This window comes from Malania oleifera, chromosome 1, assembly GCF_029873635.1.
Source record: "Malania oleifera isolate guangnan ecotype guangnan chromosome 1, ASM2987363v1, whole genome shotgun sequence".
NCBI classification, from domain to species: domain Eukaryota; kingdom Viridiplantae; phylum Streptophyta; class Magnoliopsida; order Santalales; family Ximeniaceae; genus Malania; species Malania oleifera.
In genome coordinates, this window is record NC_080417.1 from 17,029,725 (window position 1) to 17,048,370 (window position 18,646).

At 34.7% G+C, this 18,646-nt stretch overlaps 2 protein-coding genes across 3 annotated transcripts; one reads left to right on the top strand and one right to left on the bottom strand.

Annotated features, from left to right (window-relative positions):
• Positions 1-226: 226 nt before the first annotated feature.
• Positions 227-4,521, top strand: LOC131154077 (probable serine/threonine-protein kinase At1g01540). Of its 2 annotated transcripts, XM_058106584.1 has the most exons (7): positions 227-1,132; positions 1,421-1,525; positions 2,708-2,830; positions 2,963-3,133; positions 3,214-3,343; positions 3,481-3,690; positions 4,146-4,521. In XM_058106584.1, the coding sequence occupies exons 1-7, from the start codon at positions 480-482 to the stop codon at positions 4,248-4,250; spliced, it is 1,497 nt and encodes a 498-aa protein (XP_057962567.1). In that variant the 5' UTR covers positions 227-479; the 3' UTR covers positions 4,251-4,521. The 2 variants fall into 2 exon arrangements, with proteins under 2 accessions (XP_057962567.1, XP_057962573.1); XM_058106590.1 differs by having other exon boundaries at positions 301-1,132; positions 3,481-4,521.
• A 2,509-nt stretch (positions 4,522-7,030) lies between these two features.
• Positions 7,031-10,875, bottom strand: LOC131154092 (PI-PLC X domain-containing protein At5g67130-like). The gene is made up of 9 exons (XM_058106602.1): positions 10,611-10,875; positions 10,445-10,531; positions 10,210-10,332; positions 9,956-10,093; positions 9,265-9,363; positions 8,889-9,192; positions 8,143-8,366; positions 7,940-8,026; positions 7,031-7,388 (listed from the first exon to the last, which is right to left on the bottom strand). Exons 1-9 carry the CDS (start codon positions 10,614-10,616, stop codon positions 7,206-7,208), a joined length of 1,251 nt encoding a protein of 416 aa, XP_057962585.1. The 5' UTR covers positions 10,617-10,875; the 3' UTR covers positions 7,031-7,205.
• Between the last annotated feature and the right edge of the window lie 7,771 nt (positions 10,876-18,646).

The following is an 18,646-nucleotide window of genomic DNA, read 5'->3' on the forward strand; positions in this document are numbered from 1 at the left end:
TTTCTAGACCCAAGTATATTAATAAAAAAGGAAAAATACATATATCTTTAAATAGTAAAAAATAAAATAAAAATTCATTTATTGCAAGAATCTTTCATAAATTATGCAAAGTTTTGTAATTTATTGAGTGTAAAAAACTTAATTAATTTAAAAATATTGTATTATTCATAAAAAAATATTGTAATTATTATTTTTAATATAAATAACAAAAATAGCCAATCACAAAATTTAATTTATGTTACAAACAACCGAAATGTCCCATCATGACAGCTGCTAGTTTCCTCCTCCTCTAAGTCCTCTTAGTCTTCCCTTCACTTCCCTTCCTTCCGCAGGGCCGCACTGACTTCGCCTCTCTAAATTCCGGCTCGACACTCGCTCACTCACACAAGCGCTCTCTCTCTCTCTCTCTCTCTCGATGTGCGGGTGCGTGTGCGTCTGATTGTTTCCTTTCAACGACGGCAAAGGATCAAGCAGACACAATGTCCGATCACAGAGCGACGGCCATGAACGACCAGCTCTCGAAGCCAACCTCCATCTTTGGTCTCCGGATGTGGGTGGTTCTGGGAGTTTGCCTCGGAGCCGCCTTCGTTCTCCTCCTCTTTCTCCTCTCCCTCTGGCTCGCCTCCAAGCGCAACACCTCCAAAAACAAGGCCTCTCGCAATCCCGCGATCCCAATTGTCTCTAAAGAAATTCGGGAAATTCGAATCGACCATGCTCGGAGCAACCCCCACCAGCAGCCGGAGGCCAAAGCGAGCCGGACCCAAATCCAAGCCGACCCGTTTCCGGAATCGGATCCAAGCCCCCCGGGCATCGAACGCCAGGCGCTGCTTCTCCCGCCGGAGGAAGAGAGCCATCAGAGAATCAACATTCAGATTGGGAAGGGTCACCGGATAACGTATCCCGAACGCAGTGGAGGGAGCGGAGAGGGTCGTATGGTTGATCAGGTGGCCATGGCGGGTCCTGAAGTTTCGCACTTGGGTTGGGGACATTGGTACACTCTCAGGGAGCTTGAGGCCGCAACTAATGCGTTTGCCTCCGAAAGAGTTATTGGCGAAGGTGGGTACGGTATTGTTTACCATGGCATTTTGTGGGACAACTCTCAGGTTGCTGTCAAGAACTTGCTCAATAATAGGTGCTAATTTCTTGGTGCTTCGTTGTTTTGTTTACTTTTCTGTTTTTGCTTAAAATTCGTTATATTTTCTAAACACACTGCTTTTTTGATTCAATTCAATTCAATTCAATTGCATGTTGGCTAATTGATTGATAGCTCCAACTATTAGAATGAATGGAACTCAAGCGGACAATAATTGCTAACTGTTATTACTGCTGCTGCTAGAATGAACATGTTTATTTCATTAGTCATTTTGGGTTTTTTGCTGTTGGTGCATAATTTGTGAATTGAATATCTGTTATTGATTAGGGGGCAAGCTGAGAAGGAGTTCAAAGTTGAAGTGGAAGCAATTGGGAGAGTTCGGCATAAAAATTTAGTAAGATTGTTAGGCTACTGTGCTGAAGGAGCTCATAGGTACTCTGCTTTTGTCTATTACGCGCACATATTGTTTTCCGTGATGTTTTAGATGGTGAATGCCACGAGTTTAACTCTTATGAAGCAAGGCTTATGGCATAAACCTTAACTCATTGGGGCGTAAGATTATTGAGAATTTTATTTTTGTGCATAGAAATATGTAAAGAAATTACAATTTTTTAGAGTAAAGAAACACTAAGGTCCTGTTGGAACATAGAAAATATGAGGGAAAGGAAAGGAAAATATAAAGGAATCCAATTTCTCATGTTTGGTTATCAAAGAAATTGAAAAAGAAAATAAAAAATATATCAAATCAATAAACAAAAATTTGGTTTTATACACCATTCATGTTTAATTTTTCATAAAATTTTCATTTTTAGTAGTATATGATACAAAGAGAAAGTACAACGGAAATTGAGTTTTCTTCTCATTCTCCTTTCCTTTCCTTTCCCTACCAAAATCCTTGATCCAAACAGATCCTAAGAAAATTATGAATATTTTTTATTTGGAATACAATATAATTTATAAGCTACTTGTTTGCCATCTGAAGATATTAATTTGAAAATTTGAATTCATTAAGTAAATTATGCCAAGAGTTAGTCATAACATTAAAAATTCAAATTATATTCATGATCTATGATGCAATTCTCCATTATTTTGGGAGGTTGAGGTTCAAGAGTTTTAGACATCAACTTGTATTAGGACATTCCTTTGATATAAAATGTGGTTAAAATTCTTTAACTAAATCTAACTCAATATTCACTCAGCGAAACTGCATAAGCCTAAACTAAACAAGTGCAAAAGGTGTGCCTTTTGTGCAAATTTGTAGTACGTGGCCTTTTTGGGATTTGGTATTTCAGACTCCTTGAGCATTTTGGACATGCCTCATCTTGAGGTGAGCCTTGATTAAGCCTTTTAAAAACATTGTTTTTTTTTTTTTTCTTCCTTCGTAAAATGGCTCTGAAAGAAAGAGAATACTTAGCATCTGAATTTATGAAACCCCTTGATGTTACAATCCAATCAAATTCAAATAAAAGGAGGCAAAATTGTATATTAATTAAATATAGAATTTTCTCCAGGTTTCTATATAGTTATTTTTTTAAAAATAAAAAAATTGAACATTTTTATTGATAACACATTCAATGGATATATTGACAATCTACTTTTTCCCTTTTATCTTAGGATGCTTGTTTATGAATATGTGGATAATGGAAACTTAGAACAGTGGCTTCATGGGGATGTAGGGCCTTGCAGTCCTCTTACTTGGGAGATTCGAATGAGTATTATATTGGGAACAGCAAAAGGGTATAATCAAGCTAAACTCACCCTTGAAGCTTTTTTATTTTTTATTTAATATTTTTTTTCCAACTTCTTTCGTTTTCCTTGTCTGTATAGTTGTGTAATTAGTTGCCCATCAACACTTTGCTGTGAATGTAGTTTAGCATACCTTCATGAGGGATTGGAACCCAAAGTCGTTCACCGTGACATAAAATCAAGCAACATTCTTATTGATAGACAATGGAATCCCAAGGTCTCAGACTTTGGCCTTGCCAAGCTCTTGGGCTCAGAGCGGAGCTATGTCACAACCCGCGTGATGGGAACATTTGGGTATGTTGAATCTTCCTTCCAACTACATTGCTCCCTCCATAAAATTATTGAACTTTTTTTAACTCACTATTTTGTTATAGCTATGTAGCTCCAGAGTATGCAAGTACGGGCATGTTGAATGATAGAAGTGATGTGTATAGTTTTGGGATTCTTATAATGGAAATTATCTCTGGACGGAACCCAGTTGATTATAGCCGGCCTCCAGATGAGGTTTGCATTCAGTTTCCATTTTCAAATGGTTATTTTCTGGAAATATATATTCCAATAAATTTAAAGAAATTCACAAGGGTTCCCTTTTTCTCTTTCTTCTTTTCATGTTGGTTTTAACACAAGTCAGGAATTTTCAGGTGAATTTAGTTGATTGGCTTAAGAGAATGGTTGCTAACAGGAATGCGGAGGGAGTCTTGGATCCTAAAATACATGAGAAGCCCACTTCAAGGGCTTTGAAACGTGCTCTTCTTGTTGCATTGCGATGTGTCGACCCAAATGCACAGAAGCGGCCAAAAATGGGGCATGTTATACATATGCTTGAAGCTGAAGAATCTTCCTTCAGAGATGTATGTATTGCCATTCTGCATGACATTTGATTCTAGTTCAATGTAGCAGTGAATGCACATAAGAATTGTTTCAAATTGTACTAATTCTATCATCTTCAATATAAAGCAAAGAATCAAATGGAAAGTGATGCTCCAAATACACTAGAATGGAATGCATACAAATAGAACAATCCTTAGTAGTTAGAAGGAACTTTCAACTTTTAGGACGTGTTGATTATGGCAACAATTTTCATTTTTGATCTCTAGTTTTTTCCCCTGCTTGGAGAAGCATGTAAATCAGCAATGTAGACTCTATATAAATAACATTACCCACATGATCATAGTTTGTATCCCGGATTCCAGCTTCACTTTGTACTTTGTAGCTCTATATGATTATTTCACTTGTTGGAGCCATCTCTTTGTTCATGGCTACTTTTTCAGTTTGTTTACTCATCATCTGATCAACTTGCCTTTAGGAACGAAGAGCTGGAAGGGACCCAGCTCGTGCACTTCATAACTCAAATGATGGGTTGATAGAGAAGCAGGTGACAGAATCAGGTGATAGTAGCAGTGGGTGCTAAAGTGGGGTGCTGGATAATCAGGCAAGATGTCAACGGCAAGAATGCGAAGAAAAAAAGTTTTGAACATTTGCAATATCATTCGCACAAGTAGGCGTGTTCCTATGGCTGGCCTGCATAAATAGCATTCAGTTATCTGTACATTTTCACATTATTTGTGTGTTTTATTATCTTGTATATTGTTGCTATTCTCTGCTCATGTTTTACCTTCAACATTTGATTCAATTTAAATCCTCCATTAATAAGATCTTTTCCAGGGAGATGTTTTTGAGTATTTTAGTGCATGTTTGCAGCAACATTTTTTCCTAATTTCCGGAAAAGATTCATCATTAACATTGCTGTGTTGCCAAGAAAAACACCTGCCTGATCTGATCTAAGATGCGTCAAAATGCATTCAGATTTTTAAACAAGAACAGGGAGAAATTCATATGAGAGATGTGATTTAACACATTATTTCCATAGTAACTTCATATCAAACATATTTCAGCAATCAAACTGTCACCATGAATACAAAACAACACGCAGGACTACATTGTTATTGCCTCATTGGATTGTAAATGGCCGTCCTCCTCCCCTTAGCAGTAGTGAATGATGAGTTTGTGATGCAGGAAAGCTGGACAACTTTTGTTGTACCCTGTTTTGAGATCTTTGGAACCCTCCACTGGTGGGTTAGCTGGACCTGTCCCCTCCAAAAACTCACAGGGAGGCCTTCTTAGTTGTTCATATTTGGTGGTATTGGCTTTTTATCCCCTTTGGGGGATTTTTTTTTTTTAATAAGAAAAGCAGAGAAGGCCCTGACAGACGTTCCCCGTTAGCTATTTTTAATCTGTTGTCTATTTTTCTTGGTTCCTTTCTAGAAACAACAGTTTTCAGAGAACACCTCCTCCCGCAAAAAAAAGAAAAAGCATGACAACATAATCATTCTCTTTTCTCGGGAAAATGACAGATTCACTGGTGAATATGATTGTCTAATCAGTATGAGACTTGATGCCCCTCACTGCCATGGCCCATAGCCCATTCATATGACATCGACCCTGCACCTATGAGTTGTGCTAAATTGAGTGATACAAGCAAAAAGGTGCAAATTTAGACAGCCCACATGCTCTAAAGTTAGAGGCACGCCAGAAATGGGGAACATGCACATGAGCCATTTATTCTAGTTGAGCCTCCCTATAATTGGACTGGCCATCCCTTCCCCAAAAAGAAAAAATAGAAAATTACCTAGAGACTCGAAAAAAAAAGTCAGATTTGAATTCTATGTTTGGGATTGTAAAATTTTGAATATTAGATTTGAATTTGTGCATATTGTAATAAAATTTTACTCCAAACCCACATCGAAATTTAAGCTTCAAAATTCATATTTTCAAATGGATCTTGCATGAAAAAACAATCATTAAAAGTAAGTAATTACTTTTGAAAATTTAAAAATTTCCAACTATTAAAAGTTTTTGAAAAATAAATTATAAGTTAATTAAAAAAAAAAAATTAGACCAGCTCAACTGCAGAAAATTAAATTTTTCTTATTTTTTTATTTTCCGTCTCTAAAGTAATTACTCTAAAAATTAGAAAAATGGAAATGATTACTTTTTCTAATGCCCTCAACTTTTTCAAAACTCGAAGTTGGTTTACAAACATTTACTTTGATCCTTTTTAGACACTTTTAATAAATGAGAAGGAAAAGCTTTTCAATTTCAAAAAAGTAAAAAATGAAAACAAAAATAGAGTTCTTTTGAAAAAAAGAGGCAAAAATCTATCCAAACTCGACTTTTAATTCGTTGAAACAGAGATAATTTGGGCCACAACAAATTTGTTGGCCTTTGTGCAAAGGAAAATATTTAAAAAGAGAAATTATCGGCGTATATCTATTTAGTGACTTTTAAATAAAGCCCAAATGAAGTATAGATATTTTGTATGCCAAACACAAGAACTGTTTTGAGCTAATTACAACTAAGCTTTTGAATGTATTCAATTCTTGAATGTATTTTTTCGATAATTTTATTGGAACTTAGAAAGTATTAAGAAAAATAAAAAAAATACAAATAAATGTATTTTTACATATTTGATTATTAAAGAATGTAAACTATCAAGTGAAAAAAAATTAATTTTACACATCAGTACTCTTGATCTTTCTTAATTTTTAATCATATTTTTAAATAAATTTTATTTTTAATAGTATATAACATAAAGAAAAAATACAATAGAAAATAACTTCCTTTTTTATTTTCCTTTATGTTGCCCAAATGAACCCTTTAATTTTTAGGCTGCATTTGTTTAGCAGGATAAACAAGGGTTAGGTTTGGCTACACTTTTATAAATTAAAACCCATGTTTATTACAAAATTGAACATGTTAGGGGAGAGGATCCTTCACCTATGGTCATGGGATAAAGCTTGCTGGCTCAGGCATTTTATAAGCATAACAAACTGAAATGAAAATTTCCAACAATGCACCAAATAATGAGTTCAGGTTTCATCTAGCCTAAACCAAATTCAAGGAAACTAACTTCATAATAAGCAAGCTGTGTTTTACTCCATAGAAATTTGACTGCAGCAGAGCTCTACCCTCGTCCCTCCACTACAGCATATTAAAAGAGAAAAAAGCAAAAAACATACAGCTGTTCCTTAGAAATCAAAAAGGCAATAAGCTCCATTACTAGTATGCCCCAAATGGGCTTTAGGGTTTTTGGAACCCCAACATCTCCCCCCTCCCGGGGAGGGGAGGGGTGGGGTGAAGGGCTGGATTTTCAAAATAGAAAACAAAGACAGATGCTTGACCAAGCTCGAGTTCCAGCACAATAAATCAATTAAATTATAGAAATCATCTGATAAAAAAAATAAAAACTGTGTGTGATGCCGATGCATTATTTGCTATTACACAAGACCAAAGAAGCCAAAGTGCATCATCGGTCAATTTCAACTAGGATGAGAAGGGAATAATTAACTAAACAAATGGGGAAAAACTATAACCATGATACAAGGGCCGTGGTCAGAGTAATCACAGGCAACCAACACCACAGGAGCGGTCTGCTATCCAAATGAGCAATACTGAAATTTTGTGATGTTCCTCCCACTTGGGATGTTCCTGCTGCTGGTGGGGGAGGAACCATCACTGGGACATCACATGTTCCAAACGTTGCATTGGCCTGCATGCTCATGTATAACAAATTACGAAGAGAATATCAGAGCCTATTTCAATATATTCTGCCCTCAAAATGGCAATACTAGTTTCGTTGTTGGTGTTGAAGTTGACATTATTTAGCTGGTTGCATATATTGACTAAAACAATATATAGGAAATGTGAGCGCTAGTCCACCATCATGACAATGGTCTAGGTGTTATGGTTGCACATTAAGAATTAGGCATTGCAGTTAGGTCATGCATTAAGGTGTAGTGTGCCAGTGCTTCATTCAGTTCCTCTTGCTTTTTTACCAACCCATCTACAAATAGTCGCATGAAAAAATTGTATCATACGAGGACCTAATCGTCGCACAATTTAGTAGGCGCTTTTTTTTTCACGATTTAGTATTCCTTAATTAAAAATATTGAGAAATTTTAAATTATAATAGGATTGGTGGAATCAAATGCAATTCCGTTTAGGTTTGTATCACCTAAAACTGAAACATGCTTAAAACAATGACTGTTTTTCTACTCAAAGCTAAAGGACGTTTGGGGAAAAATAAGATCAGTTGCAAACCTTGCAATAGGCGAGATTGTCACATCCGCAAGTCAAATGACCATTTGCTATATCTATAGCTTCTGGAGCACCTCCACCATCACTCTTCTGCAACAACAAATCAATAACCAAAGGAAATGTTTATAATTTTCTTAGAAGCTTCTTTAGACTAGACATAGGGTATACTGACTGAAAGAATCCATAAATTGCAGATCATTATGTACCTGGTAATAATCAACGGCAATAAAATTTGGCCATCGTTTGCCAGCAGCTTCATAACAAGTGTTTGTCATGCTAATTAGTGGAACTGAATTAACCAAGCAAGCTCCTGTGCGATTGGGGTTATCAGGAAAGTAATTCACAAGAACCAGGGATTTTGTTGTTGTATTCATGGGAGATGATTCTGCACGATTTGGACATGAACCAGCTGTCATCCCACCATTTCCATCTGTGATTGCACCCAGCATCAAATTGTAATGTTGTATGTATACATTTGTGTTCCAGTGTTCAAAATTTCAAACCACCACAAGCAAATAAAATTTGTAGATGCAGCTTACCAGTAGAAAACCTAATAGGCCTATATAGAAATATGTACAAACTTAGAATATTAGGACAATCCTACAATTTTGGACTTTCTGATTTTACCCACTTAATAAAAAATGTTGGTTTATATCATGCATTCATGTTGATCCCGGATTCATAAATTTAAGGAAGTGGAGTGCATCTGGTGATCAACCTCACTCTTGCACAACTAATATCATATCAGGAGTCAACCCTTGCACCAAAGAACCTGTTCTAGGAGTCTGGAACTAAGCTCCAAGATGCTACCATAGAATCAACAGCTCAACAATGAGCTAAGGCATTCTAAGAGAGGCTTTTAGGTAAGCTTCAAGATGCTACCAAAGAATCAACAGCTCAACAATAAGCTAAGGCATTCTAAGAGAGAGGTTTTTAAAAGGAAAAAACTCACATTGATTTTCCACAACATAGTTCCACTCATAAGCAATCTTCTCAGAAGCCTCTTTAGATGATTTAGAGGTGAACACCACCAGACGTTGATTCTGCCGAACCATATCATCCACAGTAGGCCAATCTCCTCCATCATTAGGCATTCGAGACATAGGAAACCAGTATTTAGTAAGGCCAGATGCTTTAAAGACTTTAGTCAACCCATTCGGGGATGTCACGTAATCCTCGATAAATATGGTAATAATCTCTGATGGGTTTGCTTCTAGAAACCCTTGAATCTCTTTCAGCACATTAATGGCTGGTTGCTACAAATAACAATTAGCACTTGATCAAATTGAGGAAATTGCCCTCACAGAATTAGGTATTGAAGCACTTACAAATGCTGTGTAGTTGTAACAGACACCATCATAAGAGTGACATAACCAGATATCGTTGGCGAAGTCATACATATCAAGCATTAGACCTCGAACACCATTCTACAATGAGCACATATTTCACAGCAAATTGTTAAAAAAAATATTTTAACAGAAACAATGCCCTAAATATTGGATTATGTTCTGATCAATGTGCCATTCTATATAGCGATCAAAATAGTTCATTAAAATGATAATTTACATTAGAAATACTTACTTACAGAGTAACTTAATAAAAAGTTCAAAAGAAATCTGAATAAACTGAGTTTCTAAGATGTTTTGATCGTAAAATAGTATGCCATGAACAATGTGCAATGATTTAGGTAAGGAAGCGTCCATGTGAGAAGTTGTGCAAGTGAGTGGCATAAGTGGATTGTGTATGAAGAGTTTATCAGGGAAAAAAATTGTTTTTACGCGACAAATACTCACAATGACCAAAACAGTTCTTGAAAATCGAAAAATAAAAAATTGTCATTGACAGAACAAAAGTGTGAAAACAAGCATAATGCAAAGCAGAATAGATTCTGAGGGGCATATATTCCCGAAACAACTAAAGACAATAGTTGAAATTGTATAAAAAATTTGCTTTCGGAAGCATAAAAAATACTTCCAAAAAGCAGCCCAGATGGCGAAAAACCAAAGGAAGAAATATTACATTGAGCTGATTGGTAACTGAATCTTCCTGGTTCCTGGGAGAAACAAGAACAGGTCCGAGCGCCGGCTTCGCCCCCAAAAGAGAGTAGGAGTTGTGAGTCGTCAGCCATGAATACCGATTGAAAGGTAGACTGTTCGCCTAATCAATCATCAGACCACCCGTATCAGTACAATCCGCTCATAAACAAAATATTCATCACGGTTCGCGCATTAGATAATCAGAGATTGAGATCAGAACATAGAGAAATCACAGACCTTCGATGTGGGTTCCAGTGGCCGGATTCGGGTACATCTGGGCCGAGTATTCCCGTTTGCATCACACGTTTCGCAGCGCAAGCCGGCGTCGCAGTCGCCGTCCGAAGCACATGTCTCTCCCAACTGATTCAGGGACGATAACCATGAGATGAAAATTATAAACTCAAAAAAAAAAAAATGGAGGAAAAAAAATTCAAGAACCGATGAAGAGAAAGACGGGAGATGACAGTGATACCTTGAGAGAGGAAGAAGAACAGGGGAAGAGACACAGTGCGAGAAACAGGAGTTGGGTGGGGAAATTCCTCAGGAATCGATTAGGTCTCTGCAAATAAAGAACGCGAATACATGAGAGAAAGAGAAAGACAAAGACAAAGATAAATATAACAGGGATGATGACGTGCCTGCATGTTCTATTTTCTATGATCGGAGACGCAGTTAGGGGCGGCGGCGATGGTTTTCCCGGAGGGTTTTGGGGGCGGCGATGGAGTAATTGAGTGGGACGGTGGGAATGGAAATGAAATGGAGCGGTTGGTGGGGGCCGTGGGTGGTGGGTGGGTTGGATTTGACCTGGTTCCAAATGGCAAAATGGTCGTAGTGGAGGAAATGGAATTCAAAATTCTGAGTTGGAAAGTCGAAACTCTGGAAACCCATCTTTGTCTTCAGTTTCTTTCTTCTTTCCGTTGTCTGTTTTTTAACGTTAGCTGTTCACAAATGCTGTCCACAAATACTAAGGCTGGTTTGAAAAAATATCAAAGGTGAAACTTTAAATACTAAACCCAGTTTTGAATTTAGGAATTAGAATTTTTAGGAGGGTCATAAAAAATATTTCAAAATTTAAAATTTAAATTATTTTATTAATCTATTTATTTATTTATAGTTGTGTGAATCTTGTAAATAAACAGTAACTTGAGAGGGGCATTTTAGAATATCAAGAAAAAAATTTATTAGAAATTTCATCGATACAATTTGTTTATGAAATCTTTGTTGAGAATTATTTGAAAAATATTTACTTTTTGAAAAAAAAAAAATTCGGATTATTACCTTTTTTTTTTTGGCACAAATCAATAATGATGTTTTGGTTATGTCAGTAAAACATTAAATTTAGATGTTCAATAATTATAGTTTTATAAATAAAAATTGAAAGTTATATAAATAATAGAGGTCTTAATGCATTCAATGAAGGAGTTGTGAAAGTATCTTAAAATTAAAACTATGTATTAAATTATTTAAGCATATGTGATTTGTAGATACCGGAAATAAATGATGATAATTTGCAAGCGTGGGGCATTGTGTGAATAGCAAGAAGGTAAACCCGGAGATTGAAAATGTCAAAATTATTATTTTTTAATTAATAATATAAATATTTTATTAGCTGATAGTATTGTTTTATTTGAGAATTTGAAATTTGAATCTTAAATTTAAATTTGAATGAATCTGCACAAATTTCAATACAATTTTATGTGACATCTTATTCAAATTCAGTATAAATATAAATTCAAAATCTCTCTAAAGATCAGGTAAAAGAATTCTTCAGCTTCAACAGGGGTGATGGTTGTTCTATGGCCCTTTAAAAATATCGTAAATTTTGATATTTGGATCAAAATCATCTCATCTATTACTATTCCCCACAAATTAATTTTTGTATTTCCCATTCTTTTAATGTTATGCGATCAAGAAAGTAAAAATTAGAGTGATACCATCATGATTGTTCATGAAAATCATAGACACATATTTTATGTGCCTATAATCTACAACTTAGTAATTCTCAAATATTATGATTAAATTCTTGATTGTTTGCTGGTATTGAGCTTGCTCAAAGGGATTCTCCGACTCCTCACTTTTCAACTTCAATAATTAAGGACTACTTATGCCCCCAGGACGCAGCTCAGGTGGTTGAGCGGATTTCGGGTGTGCGCTTCATGGCGTCAGGGTTTCCTCCCCACCCGGGTTCGATTCAGCGCATGAGCTCCTGATTTAACCTCCCTGTGGTGCGTGGGGCCATTCTACAGGGCGTGGGAATAGTCACTGGCCGGTGCGACGGACCGTAAAACGGACGTCGTTGACGGTAGGTGGACACCCGGACGTAATCCAAAAAAAAAAAAAATAATTAAGGACTACTTTTAACATACAATCTTCATTTTCACGATTTTTTTTTGGACCTAGTTAAATTTTATCATAAATGGACTCATTTTACTAATTTTAAAGTTATATATATATATGAACACTATCATGCCACCCATCAATTTGGTTTATGTTTTGTTCGCCCCATCTTATTTTTTTTTTCCTCTTATCATTTCACCTTAATTACTTTATATTTCGATTGTGTTGTAATTGCAATTTCTTTAATAAAATTGGCTATTATTAAAAAAAATTATGAGATTAGACTGCCAAACTTAAGATTCCCAACGTGACATTTCTAAAAATCTTATTTTCAAAAATGAGATTATTGTCTCATGAGAATTTTTGTTTAATGTCCATTCTAAAATGTTTGTACACAGAAATATTCACATCTCAAAATGCATTTTTGGATAAGATTACCAAAATAATATAAACATGTGTATGAATTTAATATCATAATATTGTATAGGTACACTATACATAAGAAGCATTTATGTCCAAATAAAATAATAGGAGAAAATTTATTCCCAAAACAGCTAGTGGAATATGATTCTCCTATTCTATAAAATATTCTTGTATGACACTATAAACATTATATAATCACGATAATCCTACTAAATCCCAAGAACCAAATGTTATCTAAGTGAATAAAGTGGACCGGACTTCATATATGCTCTCCCTTCCTTCTTTTTATTCACCCAAAAGATATATTAATATAAGGGTAAAATAGATAAGGTACATTACTTGACCAAATTCAATTAATAGTACATCATCTTTTCACATGTTTTATATATAAAATCGATCGCATGCATTGTGGACGAGACAAGTAGGTAATCTTGAGTTATATATAAATTATTTATAATATGCTACAACCCACACGCATGCACATACCATCATATTTAAATATATTGTTTATACTCGCACAAACAACCTCAAGGGATTGATTGGCCTACCAATATTTTGACATATAGTAATGGGTAGGAGGGACAACACAATTCTTTGCAAGATTGACTTAGAAAAAGCTTCATTTGCATAAATTAGAATTTCTCGATCTCCATTAAGGGGACCATAAGCTTTAGGTCAAAATGGAGGCATTGCATCCATAGTTGTATATCTTCCTTTAATTTTTAAGTAATAATAAATGGTGAACTTGGAGGATTTAAAAATAAAAATAAAAATTTGAGAGGCCTTGGAGACACCTCTCCCCTTTTTACATTTTACAGTTGTCATGGATGTTCCTAGCATGATGCTTAAGAGGGTAGTTCATAAAAACTTGGCTTTTGAATTTCTCTTTGTAGGTACTAACACCTAATTATGCATCTATCACTTATTTAATTTTTTTTTAAATCAATGACATTGTCATTTTTTAATTTTGTTTTGTGCAGGCTCATTTCAGGAACTCATTGAGAATCTTACTCTTATGCTTTGAGGCTATTTAGGATCAAGATTAACATGCGGAAGAACATTGAAGAATATATTTTTTTTCTATAAGAACTTTTGAGGGTCTCGATTAGTTTGCAGCTCCTTCAAATGCAAAGTTGACAAAGCTTCTAATAAAATACTTAGAACTATTATCGGGTTCTTATTAAGAGACAAGTCAGCTTTGCATCCTATTATAAAAAAATGTGAGAAGAGGATGGAAACTTGGAAAATAATATACCTTTCATTGAAAGGAGGCCTACTCTCATAATTAAAGAGCACCCTTTCCAACTTGCCCACTTACTTTTTTTCTCCTTACTTCCTATCTCCAAGTCAGGCCCTCAAAAGATTAAGGCTCTTCAAAGATCTTTCTAGTGAGAAAGCAAGTCAAACACCTTCAAATATCCCTTGGCTAATCTGGACTTAGTGTTTCTCCCTAAACACAATAGAATGTTGGGAGTCACGCCTATTTGCCTTTTGAACATGGTGTTGCTCAGTTAATGGAGTTGGCGATTGATACAAAAAAAGATAGGCTTTGGTGTACCCCCATCTGTATCAAATATAAGTACAATCACTATGTTTGAATCCCAAAAATTCCTAGAAACACCTATAGGCTAGGTCTTTGAGAAGACAAACTCTTAGCCAAGGAAAAGGCTTCCAGAGTGGTTCTTACATTAGGATTAATTCAAGGGCAACAATCTTATTTTGGAAGGACAATTGGGCAACAAATGCAATGCTAGAATACATGTTTCCAAAAATTTATGGCATGTGCACAAATAAGGAATGATAGTGGCAAACTTGGCAATGTTAGTAATCAAAGTATTGTCTAGAATCTGAATCTTGTTAGGCGTCCAAGAGGTTTTCAGGCAAAAATTTGATCAAATTGCTATAGTCATTCTTCCTAGAGCCTTTGGTTAACAATAAGATACTTTGACTGTGTCCCCAAATGGTATCTTCATGGTTAAGAGACAACACAACTCAATAAGACCCCTTCAAAGAGCACAAGGGATTTTTTTTTTTTTTTTTACATTACAAATTGATATGATCTTCCCTTCTTTTGTCTAAGGTAAGCTTCATATTGTGTCTTAGAACTCGTGAAAAGGGTACTTAACATAGGATAACTTGAAGAAAATGAGATAGTTGATTACTAATATGTGCCTAATATGCCTCCAAGTTGAGGAATCTGTCAGCTACTTAATCTTACACTATCCTTTTGCAAAGAATGCCCAATCTATTTGCTAGAACAGAAGCATGATACAATGGATTTGCCCACAGAATTGGAAATTTTTCATGGCTTTGTGTGCAGCATCCTTTTTAGGATCCCATATACACACTTGGTATCCTATCTTACAGCAATTATATGAGAAATTTGGAGGTAACATAACAATAAGTTTTTCACAACTTTAGTAGGGACTCAGGCAAAGTGTTCTTGTCTTCACTCAAAAATATTTTTAGGTGGAGTAGATCATATTGGCCTCATAGGATAGACTTCCTAGGAATCCTTCCTCTTTTAGCTTATTATGTTAGATTATAACTTTAATCCATAAAATCTAATAACCCAAAATCATCATGTTATTCAATTAAGAAAACTAAACTTGAAATAAATACATGGATCCATAGATGTGTCTAATTTGATTGATTATCTAACAGCCTTTAGCGGAGAGTTTTGATCTTCCACAGTCAAATCCTTAAGTGCCCCGTCTGTGCTCTTCTCTTTAGATGGGGAAAAGAAAGAACATGAAAACTGTTTTTGATTTGACTTGGGGACCATAGCCATATTAGGTTTTCCTTATATATTAGGTTAGTTTAAAAGCCCATCAGTCCTAAATTAACTTAGTATTGAGTTTCTAACTTAGTATTGAGTTTCTACACATTGCAAAGCTATTACTTAATAGATGTTAAAATAGCTAAGTAACATAATTGCTTTTAAATATGTGAGCCCACAATAGGAAATTAAAATTTCCTAACAATCTTCCACTTGGTCGACACATAAATATAGGAAACAATTATATTACCCAAACCTTAAGTGTACACAATATGGTTATTATCCTTACAACATCTCCTTAATTCAATCTTGTTCATCTCATATACTAGCATGAGATCAAAGCAGTATTCATTACACTCATATTCATAACTAAACCCATCAATGGTCACCACACTAATACACTCAATGGCATAGATCGAGTATGAATGTGTAGCATAGTAATATGCATGCTCCTAAACCTTAACATGCATATCTTAATTGACTTGCATATCCCAACTGGTCTTACCTTATTACTTATGAGATCAACCTTAGTTCCTTAGTACTTAACTATTCCAAAGGGAAGATAACATTTAGAGTCACAAATATGTAATTCTCATACGTGTGAGATGCAGGTAGGGAATTCAATAGCATCAGCATATTGTCTTGCTTCTCAAACTTTACACCAACACGCATCAAATCAATCACAATATGATTGAATGCGTTGATATGTTGGATCAAATCTAAACCCTCCACCATCTTAAGCTAATACAACTTTAGCTTAAGAAATAGTTTGCTCGATAAAGACTTAGACATATACCGGCTTTCGAATTTTCGCCAAATTGCTGCCGGAGAATCCTCATACATGACGTGATACAACATGTCATCAGCCAAACAAAGTCGGATGGTTAATACTGCCTTTGCCTCTAATTCATTCCAACTTGCTTCATCCATGCCTTCCGGTTGAATTCCGTATAAGACCTTCACCGTGCCTTGATGCACTAAGAAATCCTTCACCCTTCTTTGCCACAATTCAAAATTCTCAGTTCCATCAAACTTGACAACGTCAAATTTCGTAGATGAAATTTCAGAGGCCATTACAATAATAATCTGATATTAATTTGTTGTGAAAAAAAAAGACAAATTGTTATAGCGGAATATAAATAGGATCAAACACACAGTGTAGCACTTAATGATGAATATACAAAACAATCCACAACCACAACAAATATATGAAAGCAATAACAGCACGATAACACAAGGAATTACGTAGTTCGACAATGCCTACATCCGTGGGAGCAAATGACAAAGATAGACTATCTTTCTTGTCCAAATTACATGAACAATACATCAACCCTCTTAACGTTCTTTTTCCATATACATCTAAGACAACGTACATATAAAGTTTTCAGAGGTTTTCCCCTCCAAACTCCAACTATATTAACGTTCCCTTATTCAAATTTGAAATCTACGTTGGGTTCCCCGAGCCAAACTGTCGACGGTTTCAGATAGAATGTAAATTATCTGAAATCAGGTTCCAAACCATCGATGGTTAGGATGAATCCATCAACAATTTTCCTTGCTGCTCCCAGCACTTTGATTTTCCACCATGTTCTCTCTTTTCTGCATGCATCCCATTCAGTATATGAGCCATATATCACAACAATTACAATTAACTAAGTCAATTCTTCTATAAAAATTTTGCTGAAAAATTGATTAATTAAAACTGTAAAAGTTTATTAATTTTTATTTTATTTTTTAATTCAATCCACAAAAATGACATACAAGAAAATCATTTTGTCGTATAAAAAATATACTAAGCTAGCTTGTTTGACTATCGAGTCAATTGTATTTTTTTGTTATTTATTAATAGTTTCTTTAAGTTTTACCTTTTTTTTAATACCATAATTTTATACCTTGCTAATTTATTTAGACTAATTTATTTATGCATATAGTTCAAAACTCTATTTGTCATTATTAAGCCAATTGCCAATGAGGATTAATCATTCCGTTCCCCTAAACAATTGTCAAATTGTTGTTTAAGTGGTGTCATAATTTTTTCATTCAAGATCAAGCTAATTGAGTTTCTACAAAGATTAAATCAAATGAATTTTCTCTATTAGTAAAGAATACATGCAAAGATGCTTGTTTAAAATATCTACCTCTCCCCCCCCCCTGTTTTTTTTTTATTACATAGGAACTCCAGCCACCAACAAATCCTTAGATCCCCTGGTGCGCCACCAAACCTATGGATCAGCGTTCTCAGTCCCCAAGTCTCACTGATCCCAAGTCTCGCTGATCAGGGCAAAGTCTGGAATGCGGACACAATTTTCGTGCATCAATTGGACGTTCAGTCAACCCGACCCCCGCGACAAATCTCCATTACCTCTCCCCTTTCTTTCACCTATGCATCGAGTTTTCACATCAAAGTCTTAAATTTGATGGTCACAAGAAAGAACCAAGCCATCAAGAGAGTTGTTGCTCTCCGATGACTCATAATAAAAAATTCCAACAAGGTGAAATATAACAAAAAAGAAAATGTTATATCTCTTGATTTCCTAACAAAAAGGAAACTTAGTTTGCTTTTAAAATAAACCACGCATGGTTAAAATGTAGGATCTAAAAAAGTTGTGGTCATTAGATTTATTTATATACTTTTAGTAAAAGAGAAGTCTGTTGTTTAGGTTGAGATTATTTCTTTAAACTATATGTTGTTTAGGGACTATTTATTATCGTTGTTATTTTTTATTTTTTGTTTTCATTTCTATACAATGAAAAAACAGATTATAAAAACACATTTGTTTATGCTGTTAGTTTTTGTTTAGTGTTTTTCTCCTATTTGTCAAAAAATTGAAAACTAAATTTTATGATTTTCAGTTGTTTTGTCAACCTGTTGTTATATATTTTAATATCCAAAAAATAGCTCTTTTGGATTAAATCATTCATTTCATACAATTTAAAATAAAAATAAAAATAAAATGATCATACAAATTTAAATATAATTGAAATAAAAATATACACAAATTTTTAAAAATAATCATAAAGTCATTTACAAAATATTTTAACTATATTTCAATTATCATGTCCAATAAAATTTTTATAATAAAGTAAAATTTTCAAGTGTAAAAATTGAGTAAGAACAATTATATTAATTTTATT

Bases quoted from the DNA above. Each gene is read 5' to 3' on its own strand.
- LOC131154077 (XM_058106584.1), top strand. From the start codon at position 480: ATGTCCGATCACAGAGCGACGGCCATGAACGACCAGCTCTCGAAGCCA. The intron at 1,526-2,707 runs GTACTCTGCTTT...CTTTTATCTTAG, and splicing joins TGTGCTGAAGGAGCTCATAG to GATGCTTGTTTATGAATATG. The intron at 3,344-3,480 runs GTTTGCATTCAG...AGGAATTTTCAG, and splicing joins ATAGCCGGCCTCCAGATGAG to GTGAATTTAGTTGATTGGCT.
- LOC131154092 (XM_058106602.1), bottom strand. The intron at 9,364-9,955 runs GTAATATTTCTT...TGCTCATTGTAG, and splicing joins CAGTTACCAATCAGCTCAAT to AATGGTGTTCGAGGTCTAAT. The intron at 8,027-8,142 runs GTACATAATGAT...TTGTTGTTGCAG, and splicing joins TTGCCGTTGATTATTACCAG to AAGAGTGATGGTGGAGGTGC.